Raw genomic sequence first — 14083 nt, 5'->3', positions numbered from 1 at the left:
CTTTAAAACCTTATGGGTTTTCTGTGAATGTTATAGGTCCACTTTCTGTGTGAGATGCCACATACCTGGTTAATTTCAGGAAGACAGTACTTCAGCTGTGGCACAATATCCTTAATATTTTTAGAAACCCTTTTGTTTAGTTAAGAAGGTCTACTAGGCATCACTTAAATCTACCAGACATCTCAACAAAGGTTCTACAGACATACCTTTGATTTACTCTTTCTCTTTAGGCCAGTTCTAACTTGGAGAATCCACTGCCTGCTGGACAGACTGGAAATGAGGACTGGTTTTCTTTTCCAAACCAAGAAAATGAACAAGTTCCATTTAGCTCATGTCTCTTTTATTATACTTTATCATGCCACCTATAAGCATCCAAATAGCATTTCATCTCTAGATTCCTTTAGCCAAGTCCACACATTTATCAGGTGATATCTCAATCCATTCTGTTGCTATAACAAAATACCTGAGGCTGGATAATTCATGAAAAAAAACAAAACAGGTTTATTTAGCTTACAGTTTTGGGAGGCTGCAGATCCAAGATTAGTGACCCCATCTGGTCAGCATCTGGTGAGGGTCTTGTGGCTGTGTCACAATGTGGTAGATAGCATCACATGACAGGAATGTATACAACAGAGATCATATGATGAGAGAGGAAGCAAGGGTGCAATGAGACTAACCCAGTCCCAGGAAATCTGACCTACTCCCTACAGACAGCATTAATCCACTCATGAGGATGGAGCCCTTTGACCTAATTATCCGTCACTAGGCCCCACCTCTTAAAAGTCCCACCACCTTTAAAGAGTGTTCTGCTGGGAACCAAGCATCTGGCACACAGACTTTTGGGAGACTCACTCAAACCATATCAGGCATATTTTCTAACATCTAAGTTACCATGGGCAATATTCTTGCCAATTGTTCCACCACCACATAACACAAGTTGCCCTTGTCCCAACTGCTAAGCAGTTTTCTTCCTTGAGAAGAGCATGGAACCATGCGTGGTAGCTAAGGGTAGTCAGGGGTTTTCCATGCTGGCTCCAGGAAGAAGTGCACCAGCAAACAAGGTCAAAGCTACATGACCTTCTAAGACCTACATGTAGAGGTCACTCAGCATCACTCTGCCCTACTGTATTAGCTGAAGCATTCAGAGTCACTGAGATTCAAGAAGAGGAGACACAGACTTCACTTCCTGATGAAAGAATATCGAAGAATGTGTGTCACGGTTTTAGAACCCAGACAGGTTGACCCGGTGTGATTCGTTTCTGTTCTGTGTGGCATCAGTCAGAATCACACGTGCTTCTGTGATCATATAGCAAGTCACCTGGGGGCTGGCTGATCCCAAATGGTGACTGATGTAAACTGGGACACCTCAGTTGTCCACGTGGCTAGCTCAGACTTCCTCACATGGCAACTGTATTCCAAGAAGGCAAGTCCCAATGTACAAACACGACTTAGGCCTCTGTTTGCATCACATTTGCTGGTGGCCTAATGGTCAAGGCAAGGCCCATGTCCACACCCAGAATCTGTGTGGAAGGGAATCACATGAAGGGGTGGATTCCAGGAGGCATGATATGACAATCTGAGATACCTGGGCCACTCCCATTCATCCTCGAAGAGTCAATCCATGCCTCGTCTCCTCCAAGAAGCCCTCTCTGACAGAGTAGGCCACCAGTTGTCCTTCCTTGGGACTCCCATAGTACCACAGCCCCATCTCTACCTCGATACTTTTCCTGTGGCTCTCTGATTACCCACAGAACTTATCTACCCCTGTGTCTCTCACTTTGGAACAAGGCTTTGAGGCCAGTTTGTGTTCTTTTGACCTTCATATTCCTAGAGTTGAGACTTGTCCTGCAACATTGTTGGTGCCAATGTCTTTTAATTATTTGATGATGTAGACATCCATGAATCAAATTTTTAAATAACTGTTGAAAATTAAGTTATATCTCCGTTTCTCCATTGGTGCGTCCTCCTCTTAACTTCTGTCCTGCATTCTAAGAAATAATCTTTATTTTTTATGTTCTGTTCAAACATAAATAACCAGTTTTTTGGGGAGCTGACCTCATCTAGGATTAGAAGGCCACAGAGTGGAGAGCGGCAGTTCCAAGAGTTTTTAATTACATAGGCTCTATTTCCAGGAGAAATTGAATATCAAGCAAAAGTGGCTCATTTTCTTTCTTCCCACCCCCACATAAGGACAATAAAAGTGCACATAAATATACACCATCTGCCACTGCCACTTCAGAAAAATGGAAGATGCAACCTTGGAATAAATGTACAGAAAGGGCAGGTGTGGCCAGGAGCAGTGGTTCACACCTGTAATCCAAGGGCGAGGGAGGCTAAGGCAGGAGGATCCTAGCCTCAGGAACTTAGTAAGGCCCTAAGCAACTTAGCAAGACCTCGACTCAAAAAGGAAATAAAAAGGGCTGGGGATGTGTCTCAGTGGTTAAGTACTCCTAGGTTTGATCCCTGGTTCCAAAAAAAAGAAAGAAGAAAGGAAAAGAAAGAAAGAAAGAAAGAAAGAAAGAAAGAAAGAAAGAAAGAAAGAAAGAAAGAAAGAAAGAAAGAAAGAAAGGAAGGAAGGAAGGAAGGAAGGAAGGAAGGAAGGAAGGAAGGAAGGAAGGAAGGAAGGAAGGAAGGAAGGAAGGAAAGAGAGAGAGAGAGAAAGAGAAAGAAAGAAAGAAAGAGAGAGAGAGAGAGAGAGAGAGAGAGAGAGAGAGAGAGAGAGAGAGAGCCAGCGAGCAGGTGTGTGGTGTCAATTAACCCAAAACTGGGGCTCAATATTCCATGTGGCCTTGACATCTAATAAAATCAGGAGGGTCTTAAATGTTTTGACATCTGATAAAATCAGAAGCAGAGGGCTGGGGAGATAGCTCAGTTGGTAGAGTGCTTGCCTTACAAGCACAAGGCCCTGGGTTCAATCCCCAGCACTGCAAAAAAAATAATAATAATTAGAAGGGAACTGCAAGTTCCCCTCCCCTTCTGTTGACAAGACCCTGGTCAAACAATCCTCTTTATTAAGAGGTCCAGGCACAGCTCCTGCTTATCCTTGAACAGTGGGCTTCATTTTTTCTACCTGCCCTCAGAATTATTGAGACTGCCAATCCCACCTCCAAGAGGAAATGGGGGGGCATCCCAACCTTTTGATACTACAAAGCCTGCCTCCTGCACATCCTGTTTCTGGGTGCAAGTCCTGTGTGATAATTCATGGTCTGATGTCCTCCTATGCACTAAGAATATGTGAAATATAACCTGCTATTGATCTCATCTGTCTGGTGTGGTGTCATGCATTCAGATACCCCCATAATCCTAGGGTTGGCACCTTTCCCCCATGAATAGGCTAAAGAGGAGGGGATCCAGACAAGGTAACAACTTGACAGCCATGCCCAGAGTGCCCCCCATTTTCATATTGGACCAGTGAAATCAGTCTAGTAAGGGTGTGAGGCCCACCCTGGGAGCCCTTGAGGAGCACTAAACGTAGAGTCAGGAGATGAGATCCACGGGCCTGGCTGTTTCCCGAAGTATCTGTCTGACTTCTGACAAATCATTTCCCTTCTTGGGCCTCAGATCCCCTCTATAAAACAATGAGGCGACTCTAACTCCTCCGTGATTCCACAAGGACATTCTATGAAGCCAGTGAAAATGAAAAAGGAATGACTGGTCGTCCTTTGGTTGCCCTACAGAAATCTAGCTGGGGCAGCAGGAGCCGGTGGGAGAAGGGAAGGCTAAGGAACCAGCAGGACAGCCCCAGTGCCGGGGTCCAGCCCTAGCAGCGCTCGGGGGTCCTAGGTGGATGGGAGGTGTCGGCGCAGTGGAGCAACAGCACACAGAGACACCAAGTGTTCTGAGGCTGAGTCTGAATCTTTATTGTCCACAGAATCTTTTTTATGTTTTTCATGGTTAATACAAGGAAATGTTAAGTAAAAAATCTTTGAGAGTATAATCAATGATCTTATTCAAAAAACATGTTCTTACTGTATGATAGCTTAAGTAAATAAATAAATAAATAAAACCAGTTCCCAGCAAGGTAGAGGGCTCCATGCTCTGTTTAGCTTTAATTTCCCTGAAAGAATATGTCATTAAGTTTCAATAGAAGTTACCCTTTCCAAGAACTCTAATGTTAGTTATTAACAGTAGAAAGATTTTGTTATTACTAACAGAGAATAGAGGAATCAGCTTATAGTTAATATTTATTCTATTTCATGTACTCAATGGCAGACCAAAACTATTCTGATCTTTAAAGAACTAAACAAAGGAAGAATACAAATTGTACTTATGATTAACTGATTTATTTTTTATTAAGTGGGGAAAATATCCTTAAACTTAATCATAAACACTAAGAAAGCAATGAAGACCGAACACCACATCAAAGCTCAGAGGAATACATTCTCATATACCTATATATAACTTTTGGAGGATTTGTATACTAAAGAAATCACAGGCTCCTTACAAATTTGAGCAAATCATAATTGCTTATTTATGATTTCATCTAAGTATCAATATTAAACTTTATTGTATGTTATTTTGTGCCCCATCACCATGAAATCTCCCCAGTATTCTTCTGAATCTAAGGATATATTGATTATTAGTATTAAAAGCAACTGCACATGGAAACATGCCACGCCTATGGCCCCCAAGAGGGAGGATGGTCTTTCAACAGAACTGTGTCAAGTGTTGAATCCTGTGCTCCGACAGAACCGAGTCAAGTGTTGGAGTGGTAGGAAATAGATGCAGCACCCCAGGGTGGCAGGAACGATCCCTTCGGCTGGATTCCCCCTTGTTTTCAGCACTCTGACCCTATCCATTAGGAAGTGGGAGTTTTAAAATCTCCTCCCCTTTATCACCCTGGGTCTGTCCCCAGACCCCGTCTCATCTCACTTGAGCCTTTCACTCCATCCCACTGGAGACCTTGCTCTAGCAGACACACAATTGCACGCCATGACAGGCCACTCCCCCACCCCTTCCTGAAGACAAAATGCCTGGGGACCCAAAAAATAGGCCAGGTTCTTGCAACTTTATCAAAGTAGCACAGCAAGGCCTTCCACCCAGCAACACTCAGAGACAAGGCAGCAGAGTGGGAGATGGAGCACCCAGGGCTTTGGCCAGCCAGAGTCCTGACTGGCTGGACTTCTGGGTATGGTTACGAGACCTCTGGATATTCCCATGTCCTACCAAAAAAAAAGAAAAAGAAAAAAAAGGAGCCATCTCCAGCTCCTAGCTGTGGTGTGGTATTGTGTGCGTGTGTGTATGTGCATGTACACACATGCATGTACACGCATGCATGTGCAAGAGAGAGAAAACAAAAAAAGGGTTAGGTCCCAAGCTAAAGCAATTGTGTTCTAACAGGAAAAATTCCTAATCGAAGAATCAGAAAACTGTCAAGCAAAAGGAAACACCCTGCCATGGAAAGACAGAGAGGAGGCCAGCATGTCTGGAATGCAGCAGGAAGATGAACGGGAAAGATGGGGTAGTAGAGGTCAGCAGCCAGAGGCCAGGACATCCAGGGCCTTAAAAATTTCCCTACGAACAATGAGAAGCCAGCTGGGTTCATCCTTGCAGAGGGTGGTCTTACCAGACCAGCGTTTCATAGTCTGAGACCCTGTAAGGCTTGGGAAAAGTGCAGACTGAGAACTACAGTGAGCGGGGCCTAGGGAGGTGGGCAGCGGCCATCTTCATTAAGTGCCCCAGGACTTCCTGTGGTTTAACAAAGTGAAATCACCCCTTTGGACTGACTATCTGCAAGGCTCGTTGTAGTTAGAGCAGTTCACCATTGTAAGTGCTGGAAGACCACCTCGCTCTCCAAGGGACAGAGAAGAAAATGAAACTCCCATTTGTGTATCCAGGGATAGAGTCCAACAGTGCCATTACAGTACTATAATGCCAGGGCTGACTTCTGTGAAGAAATAGAAGAATGTGCAGGCAGAGAGCTGGAAGGCAGGGTCAGCCTACAATATATCCTGCCCAGCGTTCACAGAGAAGGATCAAATCAATCAAATAAATCCTTGTTTTAAAAAAAAAATGAATTGGCATACTTGTGGGTAGGTTGACAAGTCATCAGCACCAGATGTGAAAAAGGGACTCCTTCTGATGACACCAGATTGATGGGGTAGCCAGGCCTGGTGGTGCACACCTGTAATCCCAGCTACTCCACAGGCGGAGTTTGAGGACAGCCTGAGCAACTTAGTGAGACCCTGTCTCAAAATAAAAAGGGCTGGGGATGCACCTGCATGGTGAAGTACCTCTGGGTTCAATCCCCAGTACTCGGGAAAAAAACTGATGAAGAGAACTCCAGGAAATCAGAAGCTAGGTTTGAAGCCTATTCTTTTTTCCAGACTTAGTCTCCGCCCCTTTCCCAGAGTTCCCCCTTTTTCTCTCCCAAGAGGCTGCCTGCAGCAGAGTGGAGTGGCTCAGCACTGAAGGCTTGGGTTCCAAGGCCAGACAACAGGTCAACCCAGAAGTGGGATGGAGGGGTAGAATGTGACAAACACAGCTGGTTGTTGTGGGATAATGTGACCATTGATGTAATGTGCCCAGCGCTACTTGGTCTAAAGACCAGACAGTACTCACAAAAGTGAGAAGAACAAACCAGTCCTTTGGGTGGGGAGGTGCCAGCCCAGGAGCTGAGGAAGACACCAGGCCCAGCTGGGCTGGGAACCTGGGAAGGACCAGTTGGGTACAAACCCTGCCTTCTTCCAACGGGCTGTCCAACCCGCTTCCTTTGGAGAAACTGGGACTTTCCCACACAGAATCCTCTCACCGGAGGCTCGGGAGGAAGACGGCTCCAGCCCAGAAGTCAAGGAGGAAGTGTGCCGACCTCCCTCCTGCACTCCTTACCTCTTGGTTTTCCCACAGATTTCTGAAGACCAGGTCAGAAGAAGGGGTTACAGGCTTAAAAGGAGAGGATCATTGCGGGGGCTCTGGGAGGCGGCTAATGTTCTTTAGACTGCCCCACCCTAATTTCAGGGACCAAAACCCTCCCGTCCCTGGCCAAGCCGACCAGTCACAGAGCGGAGGTCCCCCTTCTGCGGCAGCCTGCCACCTTCCCACACCAAGACCCAACCGCCTCCTCCTCCCCTTCTCCTCCCGCCCCCTCCATCCTTTCCCCTCAGCCTCTGATTGGCTGAGCCCTGGGGCCCTCCCTGCTCCCCCTTTCTCCCACCCCTGGTGAAAACTGCGGGCTCCTTGCAGGGTGCAGCAACTGGAGGCGGCGGTGCATCCGGAGGAGGCTGCAGCAGCAGAGCCCAGATCCCAGGTGAGAGCTGGAGCCAGGCGGGACCTGGGTCTCAGGGAGAACCACCAGGTACCCGTGCAAGCCTTCCCAGCCCAGGTCTTCGGGAAACGATCTGAGGGCGCCGGGGAAGGACCAGCGCAGAGCTCGGGGAGGGACCTGCTTCTCAGGCCGGGGCGAGAGTGGGACGCTCTGCAGGGTAGGGTAGCTGCCACGCCGCAGCCCGCCCTTTGCGGAAGGCGCTTGGTAGCTTTCGCCTGCTGGCTGACGATGATCTGGGGCTGGGGCACTGGAGGAAGGACACTGAAGACAGCCTTTGGTTCTGTTCTCCACCCAGACATCCCCGAGCCCAGTTCGTAAAGGTGGGAGCGGGGAGAACATCGGGAAGAAGACAGAGGGTGGCAAGCCATAGGGTATCTGTGCCGCGCGACCTCGCCGCGGGCTGGGTGTGGGGCACCAGAGGTAGGGAAACCGCAGTGCCGCGGGCGGGGACTGGGTGGAAGGCGGGCAGGCGGGGGAGGGGAGAACCGAAAAGGGTGAGCGAGGGGGAAGGGGAACCTCAATTGGAAAAGGAGAGGAATGGAATACAGAAAGGAAATAAGGGTGGGGCTCGACGAGCGGGGGCTGGAGAGGAAGGCAGCGCAGAGCTTCTCTGGGTCTGGGATGCGGGGACACCGGCAGAGAAAAAAATTAGACTGCGCCTCCTCAACCACTCTCTGCCCCTCCCTTTGGCTTCACATCCCCGAGCCCCGGCCCCATTTCTTCCCTTTCTTGCTCTGGCCACCGCTCCCCGTTTTTTAAATCCTGAGCCCGCTCCTCTCCTCAGTAATCCAGTGTCCTCAAATCAAAGACCTATAGCCCAGCCTCCTCCGCTGCAGAGCCCCAGGATCCGGCTCCGGGAGGCAGCTGTCCCCGGGAAGGAAAGGGCATTCTCCGTAGCCACAGAGCTGCGGGACCCTAGCTCGCCAGCCCAGAAGCTGAGCACCCGGGCACAGGCAATCAACGCGGGGCCCGCGCGCTCTCCAGCGCACGCCCCTCTGGTGACCGCTCCCAATCCCTGCTGCGGACAGTCTAGACTACCCATTCCTTGTCACCTCGCCAAGGTGTTGGTCCAGTCTAAAAGATAAGGCAGGAAGCCTGTTAAAGCCAGACTAGAAACCTGCAGCTCCTGAAATCCCAGAAAGCTTGACGTTTGGAAGCATTTTTTTTTTTTTTTTTTTGCTCATGTGCATAGATTATTGTCGCTTTCCCTTCCACACATCCGAAAACACCTTAACTGAGCACCCAGTAGAAGTCTATCTGCGAGTGCCTTGACCAGACACACCTGGCATCATCCCTAGGCATTAACCTTTCAGGATCATTTACCTTGAGCAGTGGAACTGCCAAATGCTTGTCATTTTTCCTAATCCTGACTATACCCTGTGGGTATCTAAAGCTCAGAGAGCCTCATTCCTTCACTTATTCAATAACTATCTTTTCCCGGGAGTGGTGGCTCACACCTGTAATCCCAGCAGCTCAGGAGGCTGAGGCAGGAGGATCACAAGTTCAAAGCCAGCCTCAGCAATTTAGCAAAGCCCTAAACAACTCAGCAAGATCCTCTCTCAAAAGTATTTAAAAAGGGCTGCAGATGTGGCTCAGTGGTTAAGCACCCTTGGGTTCAATCCCTGGTGCCAAATAAATATCTTTTCAACATCTGTTAATATACCAGAAAATATTCTAGGTATTGGTAAATTTTTTTGAACAAGAAATAAGTCCCTGAGTGAGAAAATTTTAACTGCTCATTACAGTTTTCATTTTGAAAGAAAAAATGAGTTTAAAAAAAAAAAAACCAAAGTTCTGGAGATTGTTACACAGCAGTGAGCATGTACTAAATTTGACTGAATTGCACCCTTCAAAAAAAAAATGGTTAAGAGGACTGGGGATGCAGCTCAGGAGTAGGGTGCTTGCCCACCAGGCTTGAGTCCCTGAGTTCAATCCTAGGCACCACAAAAAGAAAAACATTGACTAAGAGCCTGGCACCATGGTATGCACCTTTAATCCCAACAACTCAGGTGCTGAGGCAAGAAGATCACAGGTTGGAGGCCATAGGCAACTTAGTGAGACTCTGTCTCAAAATTAAAAAAAAAAAAAAGACTGGAGATATAGTTCCATGGTAAAACACTCCTGGGTCAATCCCTAGTATACCACTTCCAAAAATGGTTAAAATAGTAAATGTTATATGTATTTTATCAAATTAAACTTTTAAAAATTAAATAGTAAGTCCTGTCCTCATAGGTCTTACATTCCTAAAAAAAAAAAAAAGAGTGGTAAATATAAAGTCACCTAGCTGGGTGTGGTGTAATCTCAGCGACTCTAGGTTGAGGCAGGTGGCAACTTAGTGGGATCTTGTTTCAAAATGAAAATTTTAAAAGGGTGGGGGCTGGGCATAGTGGCACACACCTATAATGCCAGAGCCTGGGGAGGCTGAGGCAGGAGGATCTCAAGTTCAAAGCCAGCCTCAGCAACTTAAGATCCTGTCTCAAAATAAAATATAAGAAGTGGATAAGAGCCCCTGAGTTCAATCTCTGGTATCAAAAGTGTGGGGGGTCCAGGGGAGTAGCTCAGCAGTAGAGTGCCCCTGGTTAAATTCCCAGTACCACAAAATTAAGTAATAGTTAAAGTCAAAGAAGGAAGCTCGACTAGGAGCTGAGAAGTGTTCATGGCCAAGCATAAACACCATTCCAGGGTGTGTCCCTCCTCCCTTGCTATCCTTGAAGAGGAAAGAGTTGTGGTAATGCCACTTTCGGAGAGAAATGGGGAGAGGAGGAGGGATGGAGGGAGGGGCTTAGATGTGCACCATGTTCCCCAGGAGCCCATGTCCTGGCATAAGTGTGGGCACATCTGCCCCATCTCTTGGCTGATTTCCATCTCTTCCCACCCCATATCCAGGACTGAGCTCTTGGCACCATGAACCCGGCCATCGGTATCGCTGTCCTGCTGGCAGGTACTGGGCAGGGGGCAGGGCTAGCGTTCTAGGCATCCTGGCTTCTATCCTTCAGAGAAGCTAGTATCTTCCTTACAGTCTCAGAAAGTGCAGGTGACTGAAGGAGAGAGGGCTTTTTTCATCCCCAAGTTAGCTACTCAACCTAGTGACCTGCTATGGGAGGTGGTCTTTAGAAACATTCATTGAGCCCTGTCCCTTACTAGTGAATTAGAATCTCCAATGGAGACTAAGACCCTCACCAGCCCAAGACCTCCTGTCCTTGAAACACACAGACAAGACCCAGGGCTCACGCAGACTAGAGAGGGAGGCTGGGGTCTGCCCCACTTGGGACCCCTGGTTTGGGAAGAGTCACTCACCAAGCAGACCCATACGTTCTGCTTAACCTGGCCCATGCCTACTCTTAATGCGGGTGGGAGGCCCCCTGCTCTGTCAGCTTCCCCCCAATTCGAAGGGGGCACTGCTGGTGCCAGTCTTGCAGGTGTCCCGAGGGCAGAAGGTGACCAGCCTAACGGCCTGCCTGGTGAACCAGAGCCTTCGTCTGGACTGCCGCCATGAGAATGCCACCACCATGCCCATCCAGTACGAGTTCAGCCTGACCCGTGAGAAAAAGAAGCACGTGCTCTATGGCACCGTGGGGGTGCCCGAGCACTCATACCGCTCCCGGACCAACTTCACCAGCAAGTACAACATCAAGGTCCTCTACTTAGCCGACTTCACCAACAAGGATGAGGGGACCTACACGTGCGAACTCCGCCTCTCCGGTCAGCCTCCCACAGTCTCCCACCAGAACGTCTCTGTGCTCAGAGGTGAGACAAGTCCCCAAATGGCCAAGAGAGCCAGGCTGGGAACAACCAAGCTAGTGAGGACAGCAGTTAGTGCCCTTAGCTAGGCTGGAAGGACAAGGAGCCCCATAACTCCCTTACCCTCTCCCTACTGCCTGGTCCCCTGGGGAGCCACTGCCTTCAGTGTGAATGGGGGAAGAGCGGCCAGCCAGACAGGCAGAGCAGTGTAGTAACCACTTCTGTGACTACAGACACGTGGCCTCCCGTGACATTACCTCCCTCACCCAGTTTTCTTTTGATTACCAAGATATTGATAAGATATGTGTTCAAGGGCTCAGAAATCTGCATATGGGAAAGATGGTTGATTCTTTTAGACCAAGTTGGTCTAGCGAAGACGTCATGGCACTGTTCCCCTGAAGGGGACACACACTTGCTTTGGGCCTTTGCCTGCCTGAGTCCTGGTCCCTCCCCCACCCCATTCTCTCTTCACAGACAAGCTGGTCAAGTGTGAGGGCATAAGCCTGCTGGCTCAGAATACCTCATGGCTGCTGCTGCTCCTGCTCTCACTCTCCCTCCTCCAGGCCACGGATTTCATTTCCCTGTGACTGGTTGGGCCCACAGAGGATACAGGAAGCCTCAAGGCCCAGTGCAGAGAAGATCCTGCTTCTCTGAGTTGGCTGATCCCCTTCCCCCAGTCCTTCTTACACCTTGGGGAGAAACGGGGACCCCACCCCTTATAAGGAATCCCAGTACTGCATGCCATCATCTACCCACCCACCCACTGCCACTTCACCCTCTCCGCACGCCACTGGCTGTCTTTTTGTACTCTTTGTTCCAGAGCTGCTTCTGTCTGGTTTATTTAGGGTTTATCCTTCCTTTTCTTTGGGAGTTTGTGACAAGGGAAGCCAGGGTGGGAGACCTGATGGAGAGTGAGGGCATGTGACGGGTAGAGGGTTCCAGTCTCTGGGCGGGTCCATCCAGGCCCACCAGAACCACAGGCCTGGGAGAGACCTGGGCAGGGAGCAGGTGGGGGGTGTCTGGGTCTGGCAGACACGCTCTGTCCTGAGACCTGGCACCCCAAGACCCAGGTGTGAACACACCACCTAAGCACGTGTAGCCATGATGTGAGGGTGAGAAGTAAGCATCTCCAGGAACATTCTCAGCCACACAAAAAAGCCACCCTCTTGCCACTGCATAAGTCCCCTAGGGACGTTGGGCCAGAGGCCTGATCCAGTGGCAATGCAGTCAGCCAGGGAGCAGCAGCACCAGACAGGGGGGTGCAGAAGCCCGCAGAAGGTGAGGGTGCCGCACCCCTCCACAACGAAAGAAGATGAAAATGTGAGACTGCTGGCACGCACTGCTCAACCAGCGTTGTGAGGGTTACAGAGGACAAGCCCTCTCCTGGGCTGTCCCAAGCTCCCAAGAGCTTCCACATCACTAATCAGCAGGCTCTGCAGGGAGGAGGGAGGAGGGAGATAGAGTCCCAGAGCCTCATGGAGTTTGGCCCAAGTTCCTAAGGGGGGCTCTTCCCCTCGCCCAACAAGGCCAGCCCCTGCTGACTGGGCCCTGAGCCCCCAGACAGCCCCTGCCCCGCAGGCTTGCCTCCTCAAGGACCTAGGGGGGCCCAAGGCAGGCCATGGAATGAGACCCCAGAGTGGCACACTCCTCAGGAGTCGGCTTTTCCCAACACCCAGCTCCCCACCCGGCAGCTCTGCCTGTCCTGTGACTGTGTATAGTGCCACCACAGCTTAATGGCATCTCATTGAGGAAAAAGCAAACTGCACAATAAAACCAAGCCTCTGGAGTCTGTCCTTGTGTCCATCTCTGCTCTTGCAGTCCCCAGGCGCCTCCGCCCTTGGCTGGGGGTCTCCATGGCCTAGAGTCTGAGGAGAGCCTGGGGGACACAAGACCTTCCTCTGTCCTTGTCTTCTCCCCTCCCACTCTCTGCAACCCCCATCCTCAGGGGGGTTGCATGCAGCCCACTGCATGCTGGGCTTCTTTCAGAATAATCTAATATGACATATTTGCCCAAATAAATGGAAGTTCCCTCTTTGCTGACTCACCTGGCTGCAATAACGACCCACCTGCCAATGTGTAGGCTGAGCCACGAGACTCTGGCTCTGCAAGCAGCTTTGCGTGAGCAAGCACTGAGGCATGCAGTCTGCTTATTCTTCTCACCTTGGTTGTTCAGAAACGCCCACTCGAGTCCCATTTACCATTGAGAGGGCAAGCACTGGAGCACAGGAGGGAGGTTTGGTGGGAGCCGTCCATGCCATCAAGGTGACCCAGCAGGAATGAGTTCTCCAATCCAAAAGCCGTAACCAAAGAAAGGATGGGCTGGGCACAGTGGTACATGCCTGTAATCCCAGCAGCTCGGGAGGCTGAGGCAAGAGAATCACCAGTTCAAAGCCAGCCTCAGCAACTTAGTGAGGTCCTAAGCAACTCAGCAAGACCCTATCTCTAAATAAAATTTTAAAAAGAGATTGGGATGTGGTTCAGTGGTTAAGCGCCCCTGGGTCCAATCCCCAGCACCAAAAAGAAAAAGAAAGGTTGAGAGACAAATACTGTCCCCATTGAAGTGGAGAGAGAACAAGGCCTCACCCCTGTCTCCCTCCCCTGCAAGTAATGAGTAGAATGTGAACAAGTGTCGGGGTCGTCCTGGGACTGGGGCTCCATCAGGACTCCAGCGTGGCTGTGAGCCCCATGGCTGTGAGTTATGGAGGCAGCCTCTCCAGCCTGTCCCTCTCTGCCGGGGAACGTGGGGGAGGAGGATGACTCATTTGGTCTCTAGCACTGGATAGGATGGTTCTCTCTGAGCATTTTTCTTAAAGGCCCACCTCTAACTTCATGCCACTCACTCCCACTCTTCTGCTACCTCCTACCCTAGCGTCTGCCCTGCAGTGGCCCCTCTGGTGACCATGTCCAAAAGAAAGCAGAAGCTTCCCGTCACAGACCATGAGGCTACAGGCCAATCAGTTGGTACAGCCAGCCCTGAGCTCTCTGGGAGAGGGACACCCTTGTGACCCTGGTTCTTGCCTAGAACCCCTACTGCCTCAGCAACTACTGTGGCAAGGAAAGAAGACTTGGTGAGAAGAG

At 49.7% G+C, this 14083-nt stretch overlaps 1 protein-coding gene and 1 long non-coding RNA gene across 5 annotated transcripts in view; one reads left to right on the top strand and one right to left on the bottom strand.

Moving 5' to 3' along the window:
* Positions 1 to 6842: 6842 nt before the first annotated feature.
* Positions 6843 to 12796, top strand: THY1 (Thy-1 cell surface antigen). 4 transcript variants are annotated; one of them, XM_079103896.1, is made up of 5 exons: positions 6843 to 6861; positions 7183 to 7246; positions 10151 to 10205; positions 10676 to 11011; positions 11480 to 12796. In XM_079103896.1, the coding sequence occupies exons 3-5, from the start codon at positions 10169 to 10171 to the stop codon at positions 11590 to 11592; spliced, it is 486 nt and encodes a 161-aa protein (XP_078960022.1). In that variant the 5' UTR covers positions 6843 to 6861; positions 7183 to 7246; positions 10151 to 10168; the 3' UTR covers positions 11593 to 12796. The 4 variants fall into 4 exon arrangements, with proteins under 4 accessions (XP_078960022.1, XP_078960021.1, XP_078960024.1 ...); XM_079103895.1 differs by lacking the exon at positions 6843 to 6861 and having other exon boundaries at positions 7161 to 7246; XM_079103898.1 differs by lacking the exons at positions 6843 to 6861; positions 7183 to 7246 and adding an exon at positions 7271 to 7294.
* Positions 7303 to 14083, bottom strand: part of LOC306640048 — a 41469-nt gene continuing 34688 nt past the window's right edge. Inside the window, exon 3 of the long non-coding RNA XR_013757726.1 lies at positions 7303 to 7511. This is a non-coding gene — a long non-coding RNA (uncharacterized lncRNA). The remainder of the gene's footprint in view (positions 7512 to 14083) is intronic.

Source organism: Sciurus vulgaris (genome assembly GCF_902686455.1).
Source record: "Sciurus vulgaris genome assembly, chromosome: 11".
Classification (NCBI taxonomy): Eukaryota; Metazoa; Chordata; class Mammalia; order Rodentia; family Sciuridae; genus Sciurus; species Sciurus vulgaris.
The sequence above is the reverse complement of the archived record's forward strand: the minus strand, read 5'-3'. Positions and strand labels throughout refer to the sequence as shown.